Consider the following 17,525-nt stretch of genomic DNA (forward strand, 5'->3'; position numbering starts at 1 on the left):
TCCTGAAGTGCCATGTTTACATGCTTTTAGAAGACCTCCAGGGATGAAGACTCCACCACTTCCCTGGAAGTGGCAGGTGAATGTGTTCATGGCTTGCACTGCCCTGGGGCGTGACCCTTTGTGCTGTGGGTGCCGACACACCCAGCCTCGCTCTGCCCAGTCCAACCACTGCCAGGGATTGCTCACGTGCAGCTGGGAGCCAGCTGCCGTCAGCCAGTGGGTGCGAAGTGTGCATTCTGTTTTTAAAAATCCTACTTTGTGCAGATTTTCTCAGGAGAATCCATGTATGTTATTGCGGTCAGAAAGTCTCCATGCTGCCACCACTACAGGCTTCATTCCTGAGAATCAGGGGTGCAGAAGGAATGTTGTACGTATTTGGGACTTGTTCAGGACAAAACAGCAACTCACCAAATGATTCCTTGCTTTAGTTTTCAAATCCTGGCCTGTTTGCATGTGCAACCAAGAACAAAATGCTTTTCCAATGTTGGGTTCTGGTTCTTCATCCCTTCAGGTCTTTGTTTGAAATGCGGTAGGATCGCCTGTTAGTTCTTTGATCACTGTAATTCTTTCCCCTATGGTTGTGTAGGTGTGTGGGATAAAATCTTGGAGCCCGTTGCTTCTGTTAGAAAAGAGTCTGAAATGCTCCAGCTGTTTCCTGGCTATTTGAAGGGTGAAGACCTCTTTGGTTTGACAGTCTCTGCGGTGGCCAGGATTGCCGAATCGGTGAGTCCTCACCACCCCAGCTCTTGCTGGATTACCCCAAACTGTTGGATCTCTCATATGCACATGAGAAGGGGAACAGGAAGGAATGTGGAGAAGTAAATAATTCATTACACACAATTAACATATAATTACCTGTGTTTTTTTCCTCTTTCTATCTGTTCTCTTGCAGCTGCCAGGGGTTGAGGCCTGCGAGAACTATACTTTCCGCTACGGCCGAAACCCCTTAATGGAACTCCCTCTTGCCATCAACCCCACGGGCTGCGCCCGTGCTGAGCCTAAAATGAGTACCCATGTCAAGAGGTTTGTGTTAAGGTATTTTGTTTTAATTTCACATAGTACAGCCCAGGGTTTATAGGCTGCTTCGGGTTATTTGTGCTTTCGTCTGCTGCTTACAAACCCTGTCGTCTTTGGCTGTGGATGTGCATGCCCAAACAAAGGAGTTGCTTTGTTGTCTCTGCTAGCTGGCTTTCAGTGTCTGTACGTCTGAGGGGATTTGGAGTGGGGCTTGTGGCTCTTTTCAGAGGAATCTTCAGTTTTCCTTGTATTCTTTCCCGTTACATGCCCAACTCCTCCAGGCCTCACACCTTGAACAGCACCAGCACATCGAAGTCCTTCCAGAGCACAGTCACGGGAGAACTGAATGCGCCTTACAGTAAGCAGTTCGTCCATTCCAAGTCCTCTCAGTACCGCAAGATGAAAACTGAATGGAAGTCCAATGTCTATCTAGCGCGCTCTCGTATTCAGGTCAGTGCCCATTGTAGGGAAGGTGCATTTAAAAAAAATTACTTATACTTCCATTTCTATTTATTTTATATATAAATTTTGTAATTTTATAGATAGATATTTATATAATCTGTATATTAAAAATTTAAACTTAAAAGTATTGCAAAATTTCTTCAAGGCTTGTACCAAAATTGGTAATTTTTATGTGGCAAATCACTTCCACGGATTTATCTTAAGTAAGATTTCTTTCTAATGATCATTAAGATCTTAAACATTTTTTGTTAGTCACCTAGAAAAAAAATTCTTTCAAGTTCTGTGTTTTTTAGCATATTTCTTAAGAATTTAGTAAAATGTAGTAAAAACACAAACATACAGTGGAAGTACAACATGCTCAGAGCAAGCTGAGGACAGCGACATGAGACCAGTCTGTCCCCATCTTTCTTAGAAGCTGCCTTTAAGTACTTGAAAGGCCACGATAAGGTTTCCCTGGAGCCTTCTCTTCTCCAGGCTGACCAACTTCAACACTTTCAGCTTGTCTGGATAGCAGAGGTGCTCCAGGGCTGGACTCAGGACTCCAGGTGGGGTTTCACCAGAGCAGAACATAGGGACAGAATGCCCTCCCTCGACCTGCTGGTCACACTTCTTTTGATGCAGCTCAGGATGCAGTTGGCCTTCTGAGCCGCAAGCACACTCTGCCAGCTCATTTCAAGCTTTTCATCCACCAGTGTCCCCCGGTCCTTCTCTTCAGGGCTGCTCTCAATCTCTTCATCCTCCAGCCTGTACTAGCACTGAGGGTTGCCCTGATCCAGGTGCAGGAACTTGCACTTGGCCTTGTTGAACCTCATGAGGTTTCACATGGGCCCACTTCTTGAGCTTGTCCAGGTCCCTCTGGATGGCATCGCATCCCCCAGGGGTGTCAACCACACCATACAGCTTGGTGTCATCTGCAAACTTGCTGAGGGTGCACTCTATCCCACTATCCATGTCATCGATGAAGACATTAAATAGCACTGGTCCCAGAATGGACCCCAGAGGGACACCACTTGTCACCAATCTCCATCAGGACACTGAGCTGTTGACCACTACCCTCTGGATGGAACCATCTAACCAATTCCTGACCGACTGAACAGTCCACCAAAGGCCTTACAGGTCCATGTGAAGCTGGGCTCTGCGTCTGGGCTGGTACAACATCAGTGACGTACCTGGACTGCTTCCTTCTGCCTGGGTAGTGCCCTTTTCACCTGATTTGCTGCCACAATGTCCCAAGGCACGGTGAGGAACGCAGTGTAAATGTCAATTTGTTATGAAATGCTGAATCACACTGTATTTTTTGTAGGGCCTGGGCTTATACGCTGCTAGAGACATTGAAAAGCACACTATGGTCATTGAATATATCGGAACTATTATCCGGAATGAGGTAGCGAACAGGAAGGAGAAGCTTTATGAATCTCAGGTAGGGGTGGTGTTTGTTCACCATTTCTTTCCTCTTCTCCTTTCAAATGTTCACAATTTTTAATGAGAACTTCTTTGCATATAAAGCTCCTTTCTCTGTGTAACTCGGCGGGGCTGTGATAGTCAGTACCTCTTTGTGAAGCGCTCCAAGACCTTGGGTGCAGGGCAAGGTGAAGCTACAAGAGACTTTTTTCCAATTCTGTTTTCTAGAATCGCGGCGTCTACATGTTCCGCATTGACAATGACCACGTCATCGATGCTACCCTAACAGGAGGTCCTGCAAGGTGAGTGGCTCTGGAGAGACATCTGGCCTCGTTCCAGGGCGCCACCCACGTTCCCTGACCTGGGGCTGTTCATGAGGGACATGAGTTTGTGGTGTTCTCCATGGTTTGTGTTCTCTGAGCTGGTGCCTTCAGCCTTCAGACCATTCCCCTGCAATAATGTCTTCTTTTTCAGTAGCTTTGCTCATTTTTTATAGTGTTTCAGGGCAACTGTGAAGAGAGAATGGAATTTTCTTTAACGCTTGATTTTTTTGACATTTTCTAGGTAAAAAAAACAAGTGCAGAGTAAATATAATTATGTCTGGACAGTCAGTGCACCCCTGAAGCTCAGGTCATTCCAGGGTTTGGTTCAAATTTGCCTCAAGGGATGCATTTCCTTAAAAGATTATGTTTTCAAACTTTTTTTTCATAGGTACATCAACCATTCGTGTGCACCGAACTGTGTGGCTGAGGTTGTCACGTTTGAGAGAGGACACAAAATTATCATTAGCTCCAGCAGGAGAATCCAGAAGGGGGAGGAGGTAGGGCCGTCCTGCTTGGTTTTATGTACTTGCTACCCCTTGCTGCTTGCCTCCACCTCCAGATACCGATGCGATTTCCACAGCCGGTAGCACAATGTGCTTGTGCCGGAGTGAGAGAGAGTGACGTTCCCCTTCCCCTCTTTCCTCCCCATCCTGCCTAACAGCGCAGCCTCCAGCGTTGTGCTCTGTAACCTGTAGGTACAAGGAAAGCTGTGGTGAAGTTTTTTCTCCTGTGAGGGTGGGGAGGCACTGGCACAGGTTGCCCAGAGAAGTTGTGGCTGCCCCATCCCTGGAGGTGTTCAAGGCCAGGTTGGATGAGGCTTTGAGCAGCCTGATCCAGTTGGAGGTGTCCCTGCCCGTGTCAGGGGAGTGGGACTGGATAATCTTTAAGGTCCCTCCCAATCCAAATCATTCTATGATTCTATGATTCCCGGTTGTTCCATAACCACTCTCCTGCATCATTTTCCAGCTTTGCTACGACTATAAGTTTGATTTTGAAGATGACCAGCACAAGATTCCATGTCACTGTGGAGCTGTAAACTGCCGAAAGTGGATGAACTAGAATGCATTCCTTGCTGTCTTTGAGGGTTGCTTGTCCCTAGGAAGAAGTGATTCACATTTTGATTTTGTCGATGGAAAATTGTTGCCTTTTTGAAGGGGAAAAATAAATCACTTCTGGAAGTACGGATTTCTGCTCGAGTATTTAAAAAGAAGTAAAAAAGGAAAAAAAAAAAAACAAACCAAACAACCAAACAAGCACGAGAAGCAAGCCGGCAAAATCGGAAGCCAACTTTCCAGGCACATGGAGGTTACATAGAATTAACAGAATGGTCCAGCACTTTTGTTTTTGAGCTCACTAAGGAGAAACTGTCGGACTTGGGCAAAGAACCGAAGGCCGGCCTGCGGGAGCGCGGGCGGGCGCACATGAATGTAAGACTGAGATCACCAGCGAAAGGGAGAAGTCCAAAGTGCTGGCCACAGCCTTATTTGATAAAGGGGCGGGCCCTCTGATTAAAGAAAAATTTTAAATAAAAGTAGACACCACTGAACAAGGAATGTACTGAAACGACTTCCTTAGGGATAGAGCTAAGGGAAAAAATAACTTGCACTAAAATACATTTAAATACTTGATTCCATGAGTCAGTTTATTGTAGTTTTTGATTTCTGTAAAATAAGAGAAACCTTTTTGTATTTATTATTGAATAAGTGAATGAAGCTATTTTTAAAAAAGAAAGTTAGAAGAAAGCCACGCTGCTGCTGTTACCGCAGAACTAACAAACCCTGTTACTTTGTACAGAAGTGTAAATATTTTGAGAAAAAAATAAAAAGTACAGTATAAAAAAAAAAAAATAGTTATTGACCAAATGCTACCAGACTCCGCAGCAGCTGGGGTGCTCATTCTACAGCGTCGGTAGGGGTGTGACAATATGATCTCATGTATTAACGACACGCGAGTCCCGTGCCGGAATAACCAAAATCTCAGTTTAAAGAGAGGGTTTTTTTTTTTTTTACGTTTAAAGCAGTCTCAAACTGTGGTCTTACTAGAACTTTTTTAAACCGACCTTAAGCCTGGTGAGGGCGTGTCCAGCACGGCTCTGCCTTTTGTAGGTGTGGGAAGAAGTTAGGTTGATTTTATTTGTTATTATATTGTTGCATCCCTATTTCTTAAGTCAGGTTTTTTGTGCTTACAATTTGTGATAACTGTGAATAACTGCTAAAACTACCCAAAAGAGAGGCTGGACGCAGTTTTATCTTCAGCAAAAGTAGTCCAGGTTAGGGGACTGTTCAGCCTACGTTAAATCATGTAAAAACAGTATAGAATCGTGTAGTTGGAGCTTAACTCTGATCCGATAGCCTTCTTAAAAGGAAAACAAGGCGACAGACTAGGTGTAACGTGCTTGCAGCTGCAGGACTGGCAATAGGGGTTTGGAAAATGTAATTTAAAGATGTGTTTGTATGGATTGTTTTTGTTTACATTTCTTTAAAAAAAAAAAATAAAACACTGTTTTGTGTTTGCTTGTAGAAATTTAATCAGCATTTTGAACCAGGTTAGCTTTTTATTTTGTACTTAAAATTCTGGTACTGACACTTCACAGGCTAAAGATAAAAAAAAAAAAAATGAAGTTTTTTTTTGTGTGCACAATTAAAGTGGACTGTAAACTGTCGGTATATTCAGTAATACAGTTCTGAACTTGTAATGTATATGGCATGATGTATTTTTATCTTACAGAATAAATCAATTGTATATATTTTTCTCTTGATAAATAGCTGTATGAAATTGTTTCTTGAATATTTTTCTTCTCTTGTACAATATTCCAACATCCTACCAGTATTTGTCCTACAGGTTTTTCTGTTCTGTATAATAGTATCTAATGTTGGCAAAAAAAAATGACAAAAAACAACACAAAAAAAGAATTTTTTGAAGTATACAGAGTGTTATGGGTTTTGGAATTTGTGGAAACAGATTTAGAAGATCAGCATTTACAAATAAAAATATTTTACATCTATAAATTCTGTCCAGTTTTCATTTGGGGTGTCTGGTTTCTGGCTCTTGCAGGATGTCAGTGTTTGTGGCCACAAAAATGATCCGAGGGCTGGAGCACCTGTGCTCTGAGGACAGGCGGAGAGAGTTGGAGTTGTTCAGCCTGGAGAAGAGGAGGCCCCAAGGAGACCTTGTAGCAGCTTTCAGTACTGAAAGGGGCTACAGGAAAACTGGGGAGGGACTTTTTACAAGGACATGGAGTGATAGGACAAGCGGGGAATGGCTTTAAATTGGAGAGGGGAAGCTTTAAATTAAACATGACGAAATTCCTATGGTGAGGGTGGGGAGGCACTGGCCCAGGTCGCCCAGAGAAGTTGTGGATGTCCCATCCCTGGAGGTGCTGAAGGTCAGGTTGGAAGAGGCTTTGAGCAATGTGAGCCAGTGGAAGGTGTCCATGGGGGGTTGGAACTGGATGACCTGTGAGGTCCCTTCCAACCCTGAACCATTCTACGATTCTTTTACGCTGTGGTGCTTTCCCAGCAATCATGTTTTCCCCAGAAAATCTGCAAAAGATGCTAATAAATACTCTGCCTGCCTGTGCTACTGTTGGCTGTGGTGAAGTTGATTTTTCTCCTTCCCAGCAGCTAGTGTGGGGCTGTGGTTTGGGTTCGCACTGCAAACTGTCGAAAGCAGGGATGTTTGCTATTGCTGAGCAGTGCTTACACAGAGCCATGGCCTTTTCTGCTCTTCACACCACCCAAACCACGAGCAGGCTGGGGGTGCACAAGAAGTTGGGAAGGGACAGAGCTGGGACAGCTGACACCAATGCCCAAAGGGCCGTTCCATGCCATATGATGTCACGCTTACCATACAAAGCTGGGAGAAGACAGAGGAGACATTTGGAGCAAGGATATTTGTCTTCCCTAGTAACCGTTAAGTGTGATGGAGCCCTGCTTCCCTGGAGATGGCTGCCAATGGGAAGTACCAAATTAATGCCTTGTTTTGCTTTGCTGGCTTTTGTTTTCCCTATTGAACTGTCTTTATTTGAACCCACAAAGTCTCCTCACCCTCCCCCAAGACTCTCCCGTTCCTTCAGGGGGTGAGTGAGCCACGAGGTGGCACACGCAGAGCCTGGGGTTTGGCTGCTGGAGCAGCAGCTGTCAGGGCAGTTCACACGGAGCTGTGCTTTGCTCCAGCCTACCCACCTCACCCTGGCACATGTACATGGGTTAGCGCAGAGCAGTTACGCTCAGACAAGTAAGAGAAATGAGCCACCGAAACAAAAAGCTGATGTCAGCCACCATTGCTACCAACTGTCATTGAGAAGGAAATCTTTGACACGGAGGCTTAAAAATCAGTTCCAGGTGATGTTTCTCTAAAACTAACAACTTGCTTAGTACAACAACGGCAGACCAAGTGCTGTGACAGCTTGTAACTCTGCGATAAAGCTTTTCCTTCCATTCCTATTCAGCCAAATTCCTAAGGGTCAGCTGTGAGCGGTCACTCAAAGATAAGTGGTTTTCCACCTAACCCTGGGCAGTGCACACAGGGTACCGCTGAACGCAATTGACCGATTTGGGACTGGGCACACACAGAAAAGATGCATAGCCCTGGCTCGTTCTGAAATTGCATGTGATGACCTGTGTGGCTGCAGCGGGCCAACATGCACAGCTTAGGCCAAAATCTCTGCTGCCATCCCCAGGCCCTGGCACTCGTTGGGCATGCAGAGGCATCACAGCACGGGAAGGCTCAACCCAGCCTCACTGACTCTGGCTGTTGCCGCAGGCCTGTACATACAACACTGCACATGTAGGTATATTATATTATTGTTTAAAAAGATGCCGTGACAGCCACAGAAGCCATGCAGAGCAAGGCCACTGCACGGCTGACATGACAGCCACACCATGTTTCACAGCCTACCAGAAGGACTGGCACAGCTGGGAGGAGCTGCACCAGCACCCCCTGCTGCTTCCACAGGTGTAAATTACCTAAACGACGCCACAACCCATCCTGCCTTCCCCAACGAAGACTGGAATTAATTCCATGCCCAACAGCAACCCAGGTGCCCCCGGAGGAGGGAGGGATTTGACTGGGCACATGCTGTAGTGCCTGGTTTTACACCACCCTCGCTGCCGCCGAAGGGCTCAGCTGGAGGCTGCACTGAGCTGAGAGGAAGTGCATCTATTCCAGCCCCAAAGGCCAGCAGCCCCACACTGTGCTGTCACAGCAGCTTGGGAACTGATTTGCAGATTCCAGAGGCCTCTACAAGGCCACCAGACCCGGTGAAGCACACAGCAGAGGCCTCAGCTGAAGGGCAGCTGCTGCAGGGGCTGGGGATGTTTTTAAGGACTTTTGGTGGCAGGAAGGGACTTGGCTGGTGTTTAACTTAATTAATCCCAGTGTAATACTTTATCTGTAAGAACTTCCACTTCATCCTACTGTTGTGGCTTACAGTCAAGCCCTGCTTACCTGGTTCCTTCCTGCCCGTGGCTCCCTGCTTCCATGACTGCAGAATGAGGCCAGAAGCCACACAGCAGCCAGGGACCGCTCTTACCTGCTCACTTTCTTCCTTTCACGCTTCCTCTCCCAAGGTGGCTGCCCTGGCAGAGCTGAAGGACCAAATGCTGTCTGTCACAAGTGAATCCTTCCTCTCTGTGGGAAGATGTGGGTCTGTAATTACTCCAACATTATCCTTATTTGCCTTATACGGCCCAAAACGTCCATAACCAGATGCCAGAGTATTTGTGCAGCTGGAAAATCTTTCCGCTGCCCAAGTGAAAGGGCACGGCTGTGCTGGCACCGCCGGCATTTGAACTGCACACTTCCCAGGGAAGGCAGGGTGCTGCTGCATGATAAACACAGCCAACGTGGCTAAGAAAAAGCATGCTGGGTAAGAACAGCTTTTCTCTTCCGCGGCATTTTCCACGCATTGAAGGAGCACCTGGGAATGCAGAAGGAAGTCAAAGAAAGGTAAACCATAAAATAAACTAAACTTGGGAAGGGAACCGGAGAACCAGAGAAAAAAACAAAGATATAAATCTTCTGTCAAATCTTCCAAGAGGGGAGAGAGGGAGAAAGAGCCAGCCATAAGGAAAATGGAATGACAACAACGGAAGACCCAAATTATGGGACCATGAACTCACATTAGTCTCTCAGTACTTTCTGGTCCAGCAGCTACAGAGAGCGAGGCCGTATAGATCCATACAAAAATGAGACTTTATTTTAAATGCAGCTACTGTCATAAGTCATCAAAATAGACTTTATAATAGTGACTTTGCTTTAAATATCAAGTGACAAATGACAGCTAAGAATTTAAACTACAGGAAATGTCCTAAAATTGTAAAATAAGCGACCTAAATTTAAATATTACAAATGACAATTTTCAGAAAACAGAATAAAAATATTTTCCAGAAACAGTAAAATAATTTGGCCAGTAAAACCATACTAAAGACATAAATCGATGAGAGACTGCACATGAAATACTGGAAGAGGACTCCTGTCATTGTCATTTAAAAGATCCACAAGGCTAAAATCCCACAAATTTAAATTATGTTGCTCTAATAATTTCTCTTACTTAAAACCAGTTCAATAATCCAGGATAACCCAAGGAACCGTTGACAAATTGCACTTCTACACGCAGATCTGCACTGGGGTTGCTGCTGCTACTCCTGCATCTGACCAGGGATTGACGACTACCTGGACCTTTTCGTGCACACAGCTCTTCACAGCAGAATGTTTCTGAAAGGTCCTTGTGACAGCTGGGCCAGATGTAGCAGTTTAGGGCTTCTCACAAAGTCCTCCAGGACTTAAAACCATGGCTGAAGGGGAATCAGGTCTTGGCTTAATGCTTCTCAGCTGCATCCTCACTGTCTCAGCTCTCAAAATGCCACTGCTGTGGAAGGGACCCATCGCAGATGGCCATAGTCACGTACCCTTTGTGGCTGAGCGGATCCACCACCTTCATACACTGCCCCACAGAGACCTGATAGAGGCGATTGTTTTTCTAGAGGAGACACAAAGACAGATGGCATTTATTATTAAAACTTCTGCTCTACTCCTCTGTCAAACTGATGCTGGAATCGATGCTTAAGGGGAGGAGACGCTCCTCCCTGTCACACCAGACCTACAGCAGCACCATTTAAAGTCAGAGTACAGCACAGGCCGTAACTGCCTTCAGACCTCGGAAGGAAGGCTCTCACGCTTTTACAAGGGACTCATTCAGATTTTCATTATACTGTGGTCTCTTAGAGAGGTGGAGGGATTACCAAAACTGTTCCAAGCACTCAGCAAAGAGAGAGCCCACAAGGCTGCAGTGCAGCACAGTCAGCCCCTGCTCTGCCTCTGGCCAAGCCTTAGCAATGCCGCTGCCCTCAGCACCCACACGCTGGCAGGCTGCCACACAGATCTCTCATACATGGTGGGTCCCTAAAACCAAGGCAAGGCCAAAACCCAGACAACTGTAAGAAAGAAACAGACCCTCCTCTTTTTATTTTCTTTTTTTTGTTTGTTTTTCTTTTTTTTTTCCCCAAGCATCCCTGTCACCTTCCTCCACTGACACCTTGGTGCAGCTGCTTTGGGCTCTTTGGAGTCCCTTTTCTGTCTGGAAAGGGCTGTCTGCAGAGTCCCAGCAGCTCCTCTGGGCAGTGACTTGCCTGTTTCCTACGTGGTGGGACTGCTCCTGCCAACACAACACAACAAAGAGCTGTGGGGTGGATTTTGTTCTCTTTGCCACATCCCTGTCAGCCACAGCGCTGCAGGTGGCTGTGACAAGCAGAAAAAAGACTGCTTGGAGCTGCATAAATCTTACTGTGTGGCAAAGGAAAATGCCTGCAAGTCCCAGAGCATAAGGAAAAGTCTTCTTCAGGCTGAAATGCAGCCACCAAAGCTGTGTAAGTTTTCTACAGGCTGCCTGGACTGTGGGCTGGGCCTAGTACAGCGCAACTGGGTTGGTACATTTGAGGTCTGGCCCTATACTCCACCTCGACATCCTGTTAGCGCTATTATCACTAAGACATTAATAACAAGCAACGTGCTCTACCCCAAACATCCACTGCTGTGAGCCGCCGGATCCATGGCATTTCATGAGACGAGGTGGATCGGATGAGCGAGTTTCAGAAACATCCAAGCAAAGGAGATTATTTAAAATCAGCTCGTGATCTTCATTATAAACCCAGACCTGAAAGAAGAGATAGAAAGACGTTTAATCCAATGCTTTGGGGCAGGTACCTTGTATCTTCTGTTCAGCTACAGAGGAGGATATCAGAGATGTGCCCTGCAATGCTCACTGCCACTCTTCTACCTTCTTTACACACAACAGAACTGCAGCTGCAGTGCTCTACTGCCCTCCCAGCTTCACACAGCCTACACAGAGGCATTACCCCCATTCTATGCTCCCATTTTTAATATCAAGCAGCCCCAATACCTTGCTCTTGTTCAGGCAGCCAGAAAAGGTAATGAGACAAGCAAGCAGTAGATCTCCAAGCAAGTGACCAGCCGCATTCTGAGTCAAGTCATTAAGCCAGGCAGTAAAGCTCCTTATCCAAAGGTAATCCTTTAGGCGTGAAGGAGGGGCTGGTGGATTGCCTGTGCTCCACGCAGGGAGCCAACATAGGGGCCAGAGGAGGACACTGCATGGAGGACAGCAGATGGCCCAAGGGCTGGGGAAGAGCCACTTGGCAGGCATGCAAGGCCGAAAGATACCTCTAGTCTTCTTTGCAATTGCTGTATTTGACCGTGAACACATAGGAACTTACTTAACATTGTGCTCTGGGGTCAGTTTGTAGATGATGAATGATGAACCAAATGCTGTACAAATTCTGGTGCCTACATTAGTCCCCAGACTGGTCCTGCTCCTTGCAGCTAGTGGCCTAGTGCTCAGAGACCTTCATTCCATTAGAAGATGATCACTGGTACCCAAGTGCTATCACAACTTTCCACGCTGCTCTCTGGGCAGCAAAAGAAATCACTGCCTCACCATTCCCATTCTGAAACTACATGCTCCATAACTGACAGGGTTATGACCTTCTCTGCTCCCCAGACAAGCTGTGTTTGCCAGCTGTGCCAGCTCAGAGGGAAACCAGTCCTCCCATATCACATCTGCTTTCTTTTAAACAAACCAACATGAAAATATGTTGATCTCGACCTCAAGAACCTACACAGTATCCTAGCAAATCAGGCGGTGGTGGGAACTGACTCCAGCCCTGCTCGGGGGCCCACCCGTATAGAACAAGACTGTATTAGTTCACATTTGCAGCTTTAACTCCATTTACGTTCCTGAATTCACATGACATTACAGGAGTTTCTGTGTTACCACACTGAAAACCATCATCACCTCTAAAAAGAACCAAGGACACACTCAAGCAGTCAGCTTGTCCTCTCTCACACAACATGTTATTGGGATAAAAAAGTGTTAGGCGCCTTCAGTTGCTATGGTTCATGACCATACCATGCCAGCTTTTGCTGGGCTGCCTAACCCTTTCTTTGGAACAAGGGATCTCTGGCACAGCTGAAGGTTAAAGGGAAGCTGGACCATCAGACTGCTTTGGAGTTGCTGGTCCCCCCATCCCTCCTTCAATGCCTCCAGGCATGCAAAGTCCCTGGCCAGTATCAGTTAGGCAGAGGACTTTGATCCCTGGCTAAAAAGCAAATAAATGGATGAACTTCCATGTGTGCACCTCAAAATACCCTAGGCTAGAAAAATGTAGGGAAAAGGAGGAAAAAGTATGTGGAAACTGCAACTAGGCAGGGCAGGAAAAATAAAGAGACCACCTGGCTAAACACCAAATTACTGTTGTTCTGGAAGCCCAGTGGGACCTCTGCATCCGCATGGCACCTGGACAGCATCTCCCACCCTCTCTGGATACTAAGCAGATGACAGTATAGCTGGCCAGCCTCTTGCTTTGCTGCCATTCCCAGACCCAACCCCAGGCCGCTGTGTACACAGAGCATCCCTGCACATCCGCTTTATTCATCACCATCAACTCCCTTCTCCCTGACTTCTGCCCCTGTGAATAAGAGGGAACAGAGTCCCTCATAACGATGCCAGAAGTGTCTGTACCTACAGATTCATTCAGTTCTTCTGATACACTCTTCTTTCACCCATTTTAAATTTCACACAGCTCAGTGCTGCAATAACCTTGCCCTTCTCTGTGACTTTCTTCTTCCCCACTAAGTCTGTAGGAGTTTCACACTCAGAGTACAGAAAATCAAATTCCAGGCAGAAAAGTCAGATAAATAAAAACAAATTCTGATTTTTATTTTATTTCTGTGTGATGAAACTAAACCCAGTCTTCCGGAGGGAGCTGCGACTCAGGACATTGCCTCAGCTGGACATCACGACTGAAATAAACACAGCTCATTCATTATCACAGTGACTGTTATAACACAGTGAAGGCCTCACTGAGGAAGTGCAGGTATTACATTAAAATCTGCCCTACCCTCAGGCATTCTGTGTCTTTCCATCTAAACTCTGTCATGACAAAGAAAGCATAACAGGATTAAAGAGGAGGAGAGAATGAAGAAATGGCAGGACTCACTAGAAGAGTATTATTATTAAAAGAAGAATAATGACTGAGCCAAATCCAAACAACAGATGAAACTGTTAAAAACCGAGACAGAAGACCACAGGGACACAGGTAGCAGACCTTTAAACAAAAGCCAAGTAATGGCAAAGAACACACAACAGAAGTTAAATCCAGTGTGATACTTCTCCAGCAAGACTTACACAAGATGGCCAAAATTAATTTCAAACTAATTATGTGTTTGGTGCAGCAAACAAAGAAAAGAGGGGGAAAAAAAGCCAAATTTTGGGCACATTATGGTTACAAATTCAGATTAGAATATCAGTGTGAACTTCCACATTATTAACAGGTTCAAGCACGAGGAAAGCAGAGCCACCTCATGGGGTTTTCTGCTAAATAACTGCAAGCCTTCTCATACTCCAGAATTTATTAACTACTTTGTTGCTGAAGACAAGAAGGACAATGTTTAGCTCTTGTAGTTACAGGCTGTCAGGAGCAATAGATCAGTATGGGAAGGAAACATTTCCTGGCAGCCAGCACCACTGGTATCTGATCTACAAGGAGAATAAATTGCTTTCATTTTCCTTTTGTCCATGACATGCCTGGGTTCAGGCTCAAGCACAATATCAAAAGAGCTCAGAAGGGGCTCTTTATCAGGGAGTGTAGTGATAGGACAAGGGGATACGCTTTTAAGGTGAAAAAGGGGAGATTTAGATTAAATATCAGGAAGAATTTTTTTCTTCTGAGGGTGGTGAGGCACTGGAACAGGTTGCCCAGAGAAGTCATGGATGCTCCATCCTTTGAGATGTTCAAGATCAGGCTGGATAAAGCTCTGAGCAACCTGATCCAGTGGGAGGTGTTCCTGCCCATAGCACAGAGGGTGGAACTGAACAATCTTTAAGGTCCCTTCCAACCCAAAACGTCCTATGATCCTTTGATAATCTATGAGGTGCCTGCCTAGGATTTATACCTCCCCAATGAGTGATGTTTTATCCTCCTGCATATTTTCTATAAAAAAATGACACTTTAAATTTTATTTACAAAAAAAAAAAAGGTAACAGACGAGGTGCAGGATATTTTCATCCAGCATCTGCTTCCTCACACACCCAAGAGAGCATCACTGTATTACTGTCAGATTCTGGTTTCTAAAAATGGAATTCTGCCCAGCTCCCACCAGAGAGGGAAGCAGCTCCTTTAACTGCTCTTCCCCAGAGAGACACTAATGACTGATCTGCTCCACATGTCTAAGGAAAAATCACTGCCCATTTTCACTGGAGTCAAGAAAAACACCAGGATACAATTAGAATACAATTAATTGTTTCTATTTTCACATAAAACCTAAATGGCAGATGTTACAAAAAAAAAAACCTCTCTCCTTACTGAAATTGATCAAGTTTGGCGTTAAGTAAATGACTTTGGTGAATGCTGTAGGACTGGCCTCTTTCTAGCAACCATTTTTTTCCTGCTTCTCAATATAGGCAACAAGATAAGAGGAAAGGTGCACCCCTTCATTCTCAGAGGGTCATGGGCCATTCAGCTGCCAACCAACCCTTCTGGGGTCCTCAATGTCGCTAGATAACCTTGAGATCTTCCCTAAGGCAAAGCATTTCGGGTTTGACAGTGATAAGGTGCCTGCCCACGGTCTCCCACCAATCATCAGAGTCACCTGCCTTTGCCTACAGGGGCACAGAGGTCCTGTCCGTGTTCAGCCACCTGGACTGCAGGAGCTGGTCAATCATTCCCCTGGTGGAAAACAGACCCACAGATTTGGGCTATGCATTCTCAGTGTGTGTATCCTTCTGGTCACCTAAAGACAGACGCACAGCATGGGCTGGAGTGGGTCTCTTGGACAGAATAATTCGGAGGAAGTCCAAAGCACAAACTCTGCTAGTATCGAACTTTTATGCATGTGCAGCTTAGGAAGTACTGAATTTGGAATTTAGTCCCCTCAAAAAGTAGTATTTACAGATTTAAACTGAGGTTTCCCCAAGGGCTTCTAGTACCTTCAGGATTTTACCTTATTCCCACACAATACAGAACAAATCACTCATCCTTCTCCTGGATTGACTGCCAAAATGACTTCATTAATCTCATTTGCATACAGACAGGTGTGTGGGAACAGAACTTCTTCTCATACACAGCTTAATGACCAGTTTCAGTGATGGCTACAGTTTAACTCCTTGCAAGAACAGCAGTCTAACATTGCTGAAGACTGGACAGTGGAACTTTTTTGCTCTCTCATTTTACCAATATTTGGTTTTCCTCAGTGGTTTCAGGTTGCCACTGCCGGTAAGGGACGCACGCTCCTCAGACTGTCCATAAACCCCTACGTTTCAGGGATCCCTCTCTGGTATTATTTTTAACCATAATAAGGAGATAGTGTTACTGAAATTTTTTTGGTGAAAGATGAAATTGCTCCCACAGATTAATGTCACCAGATAACAGCTAGCCGAAGTACTTCAGAGGAAATTCAAGCAAGGAAACAGCTCAAATGGTGTCTCATCACCCAGGAGGATGCCCCCTACTATAATTTCAAAAAAACGGTGTTTCCTTAGAAGACTGAGTCTGGTGTCAACACAGACAATTGTATTAAAACAAAACCTACCACCCAAACTAGGAAAAAACAAGTTATCAAAAAAATGTGTAGTAGGTAGAAAAGGGAAGCTCACTGTTCCTAGGGAATAAATATTTCCAAGTGATATGAAATAAACCAGGAAGCATCAGCCTTACTACCCTTTGTCTTTCAGAGTGCTGTGGAGCATAACAAAAGGGACGGCTGGCCAATTGGCAAAGCTTTGTGGACATACTCTCTTATTTGGTCTGCAAATTGCATTAGCACTAGAGGAATGCATTGTAAAATGTCAGTAAATGCAAGACAGCAACTACTAGAGAAACAGCCCTTTGTGTGAAAGAAAATCCCTGCTGTGAGCCATGCCGACAGGAGCAGCATTCCAGTACTTTCATCAGTTACAAACTGTTGCTTAGACTGGCACTGTTGTCTTATTCAATCCGACAGTTTTTAAAAGACAAAAATTCAGCTAAAGAGAACAAGAACGCTGCCTCAGCACTGAGGAAGAGGCATGTCCAGTAATTTGCATCATCACAGCTATTTGCATACACTTCAGCTCCTGTTGTTACGGGTAACGGTGACATCGCAGCACCAAATAACTTGTGAAAATCATCAGGAATGGCAAAGTTTGGTGGTCTACAATCACTATGGCTAGCCTGGAAAGCTAGTCCTCGTGAAAGTTGTTCCAAAGCAGATACATGCTTTCTGTTTCAAAGCTCAGTACACTGTCAATGCATCATGATAATTGTTAGAGGGACCAAGGAAATGCATTCCCTCAATAGTTTATGGAAAAGCAGCAAGCAGAGTTAACTTGCATACCTTCATATGTGTTGTATCAGCACAACTAACAACCACAGTCCAAAGGTTTAGGAAGAAAGATTTCACAGAAGAACTGCACATGTGAGCACATCCTTCTAGACTGACTCTTGAACAGTTTGTAAAGTATGCATTCTTTCATTTATTAAGTGCTACAGGAGTGTTAACAGAGCTTTTCTGAAATTCCCTGTCCGTTGTCTTTTAAAGGCCCCCAGCACAGATGCACGTGCTCAGACACCTTAGCACCATTCCCAGCTGGAATGGCAACAGTCACATTTTTAAAGCTTAATATATTGCTAAGCAAAAGAAAGGCTTAGTTATCAAAATGAAGTAAACACACAGAGAAGAGTTTATAACAACACAGAAAGCATACCTCAAGAGTTAACATAGTATACTTGAAAACAAACAGTAGAAAAAAATCCACATAATTCAGTGGAC

The 17,525-nt window shown here is 45.1% G+C and overlaps 2 protein-coding genes across 15 annotated transcripts in view; one reads left to right on the forward strand and one right to left on the reverse strand.

Annotated features, from left to right (window-relative positions):
• The window catches only part of KMT2C (lysine methyltransferase 2C), a 216,326-nt gene extending 210,626 nt beyond the window's left edge, over positions 1–5,700 (forward strand). For 7 of the 10 annotated variants that reach the window (XM_054060776.1, XM_054060777.1, XM_054060779.1 and 4 more), the window contains 7 exons: positions 587–723; positions 893–1,035; positions 1,299–1,467; positions 2,783–2,899; positions 3,109–3,182; positions 3,592–3,700; positions 4,170–5,700. In XM_054060776.1, the coding sequence (XP_053916751.1) occupies positions 587–723; positions 893–1,035; positions 1,299–1,467; positions 2,783–2,899; positions 3,109–3,182; positions 3,592–3,700; positions 4,170–4,262 (842 nt within the window). In that variant the 3' untranslated portion in view covers positions 4,263–5,700. The remainder of the gene's footprint in view (positions 1–586; positions 724–892; positions 1,036–1,298; positions 1,468–2,782; positions 2,900–3,108; positions 3,183–3,591; positions 3,701–4,169) is intronic. The other 3 variants (XM_054060778.1, XM_054060785.1, XM_054060784.1) reach the window with 1 other exon arrangement.
• The window catches only part of GALNT11 (polypeptide N-acetylgalactosaminyltransferase 11), a 59,361-nt gene continuing 47,520 nt past the window's right edge, over positions 5,685–17,525 (reverse strand). For all 5 annotated transcript variants that reach the window (XM_054060786.1, XM_054060788.1, XM_054060787.1 and 2 more), the window contains 2 exons: positions 11,221–11,358; positions 5,685–10,185 (listed from right to left, as the gene is read on the reverse strand). In XM_054060786.1, the coding sequence (XP_053916761.1) occupies positions 10,054–10,185; positions 11,221–11,358 (270 nt within the window). In that variant the 3' untranslated portion in view covers positions 5,685–10,053. The remainder of the gene's footprint in view (positions 10,186–11,220; positions 11,359–17,525) is intronic.

Source organism: Cuculus canorus, chromosome 2 (assembly GCF_017976375.1).
Source record: "Cuculus canorus isolate bCucCan1 chromosome 2, bCucCan1.pri, whole genome shotgun sequence".
Lineage (NCBI taxonomy): Eukaryota > Metazoa > Chordata > Aves > Cuculiformes > Cuculidae > Cuculus > Cuculus canorus.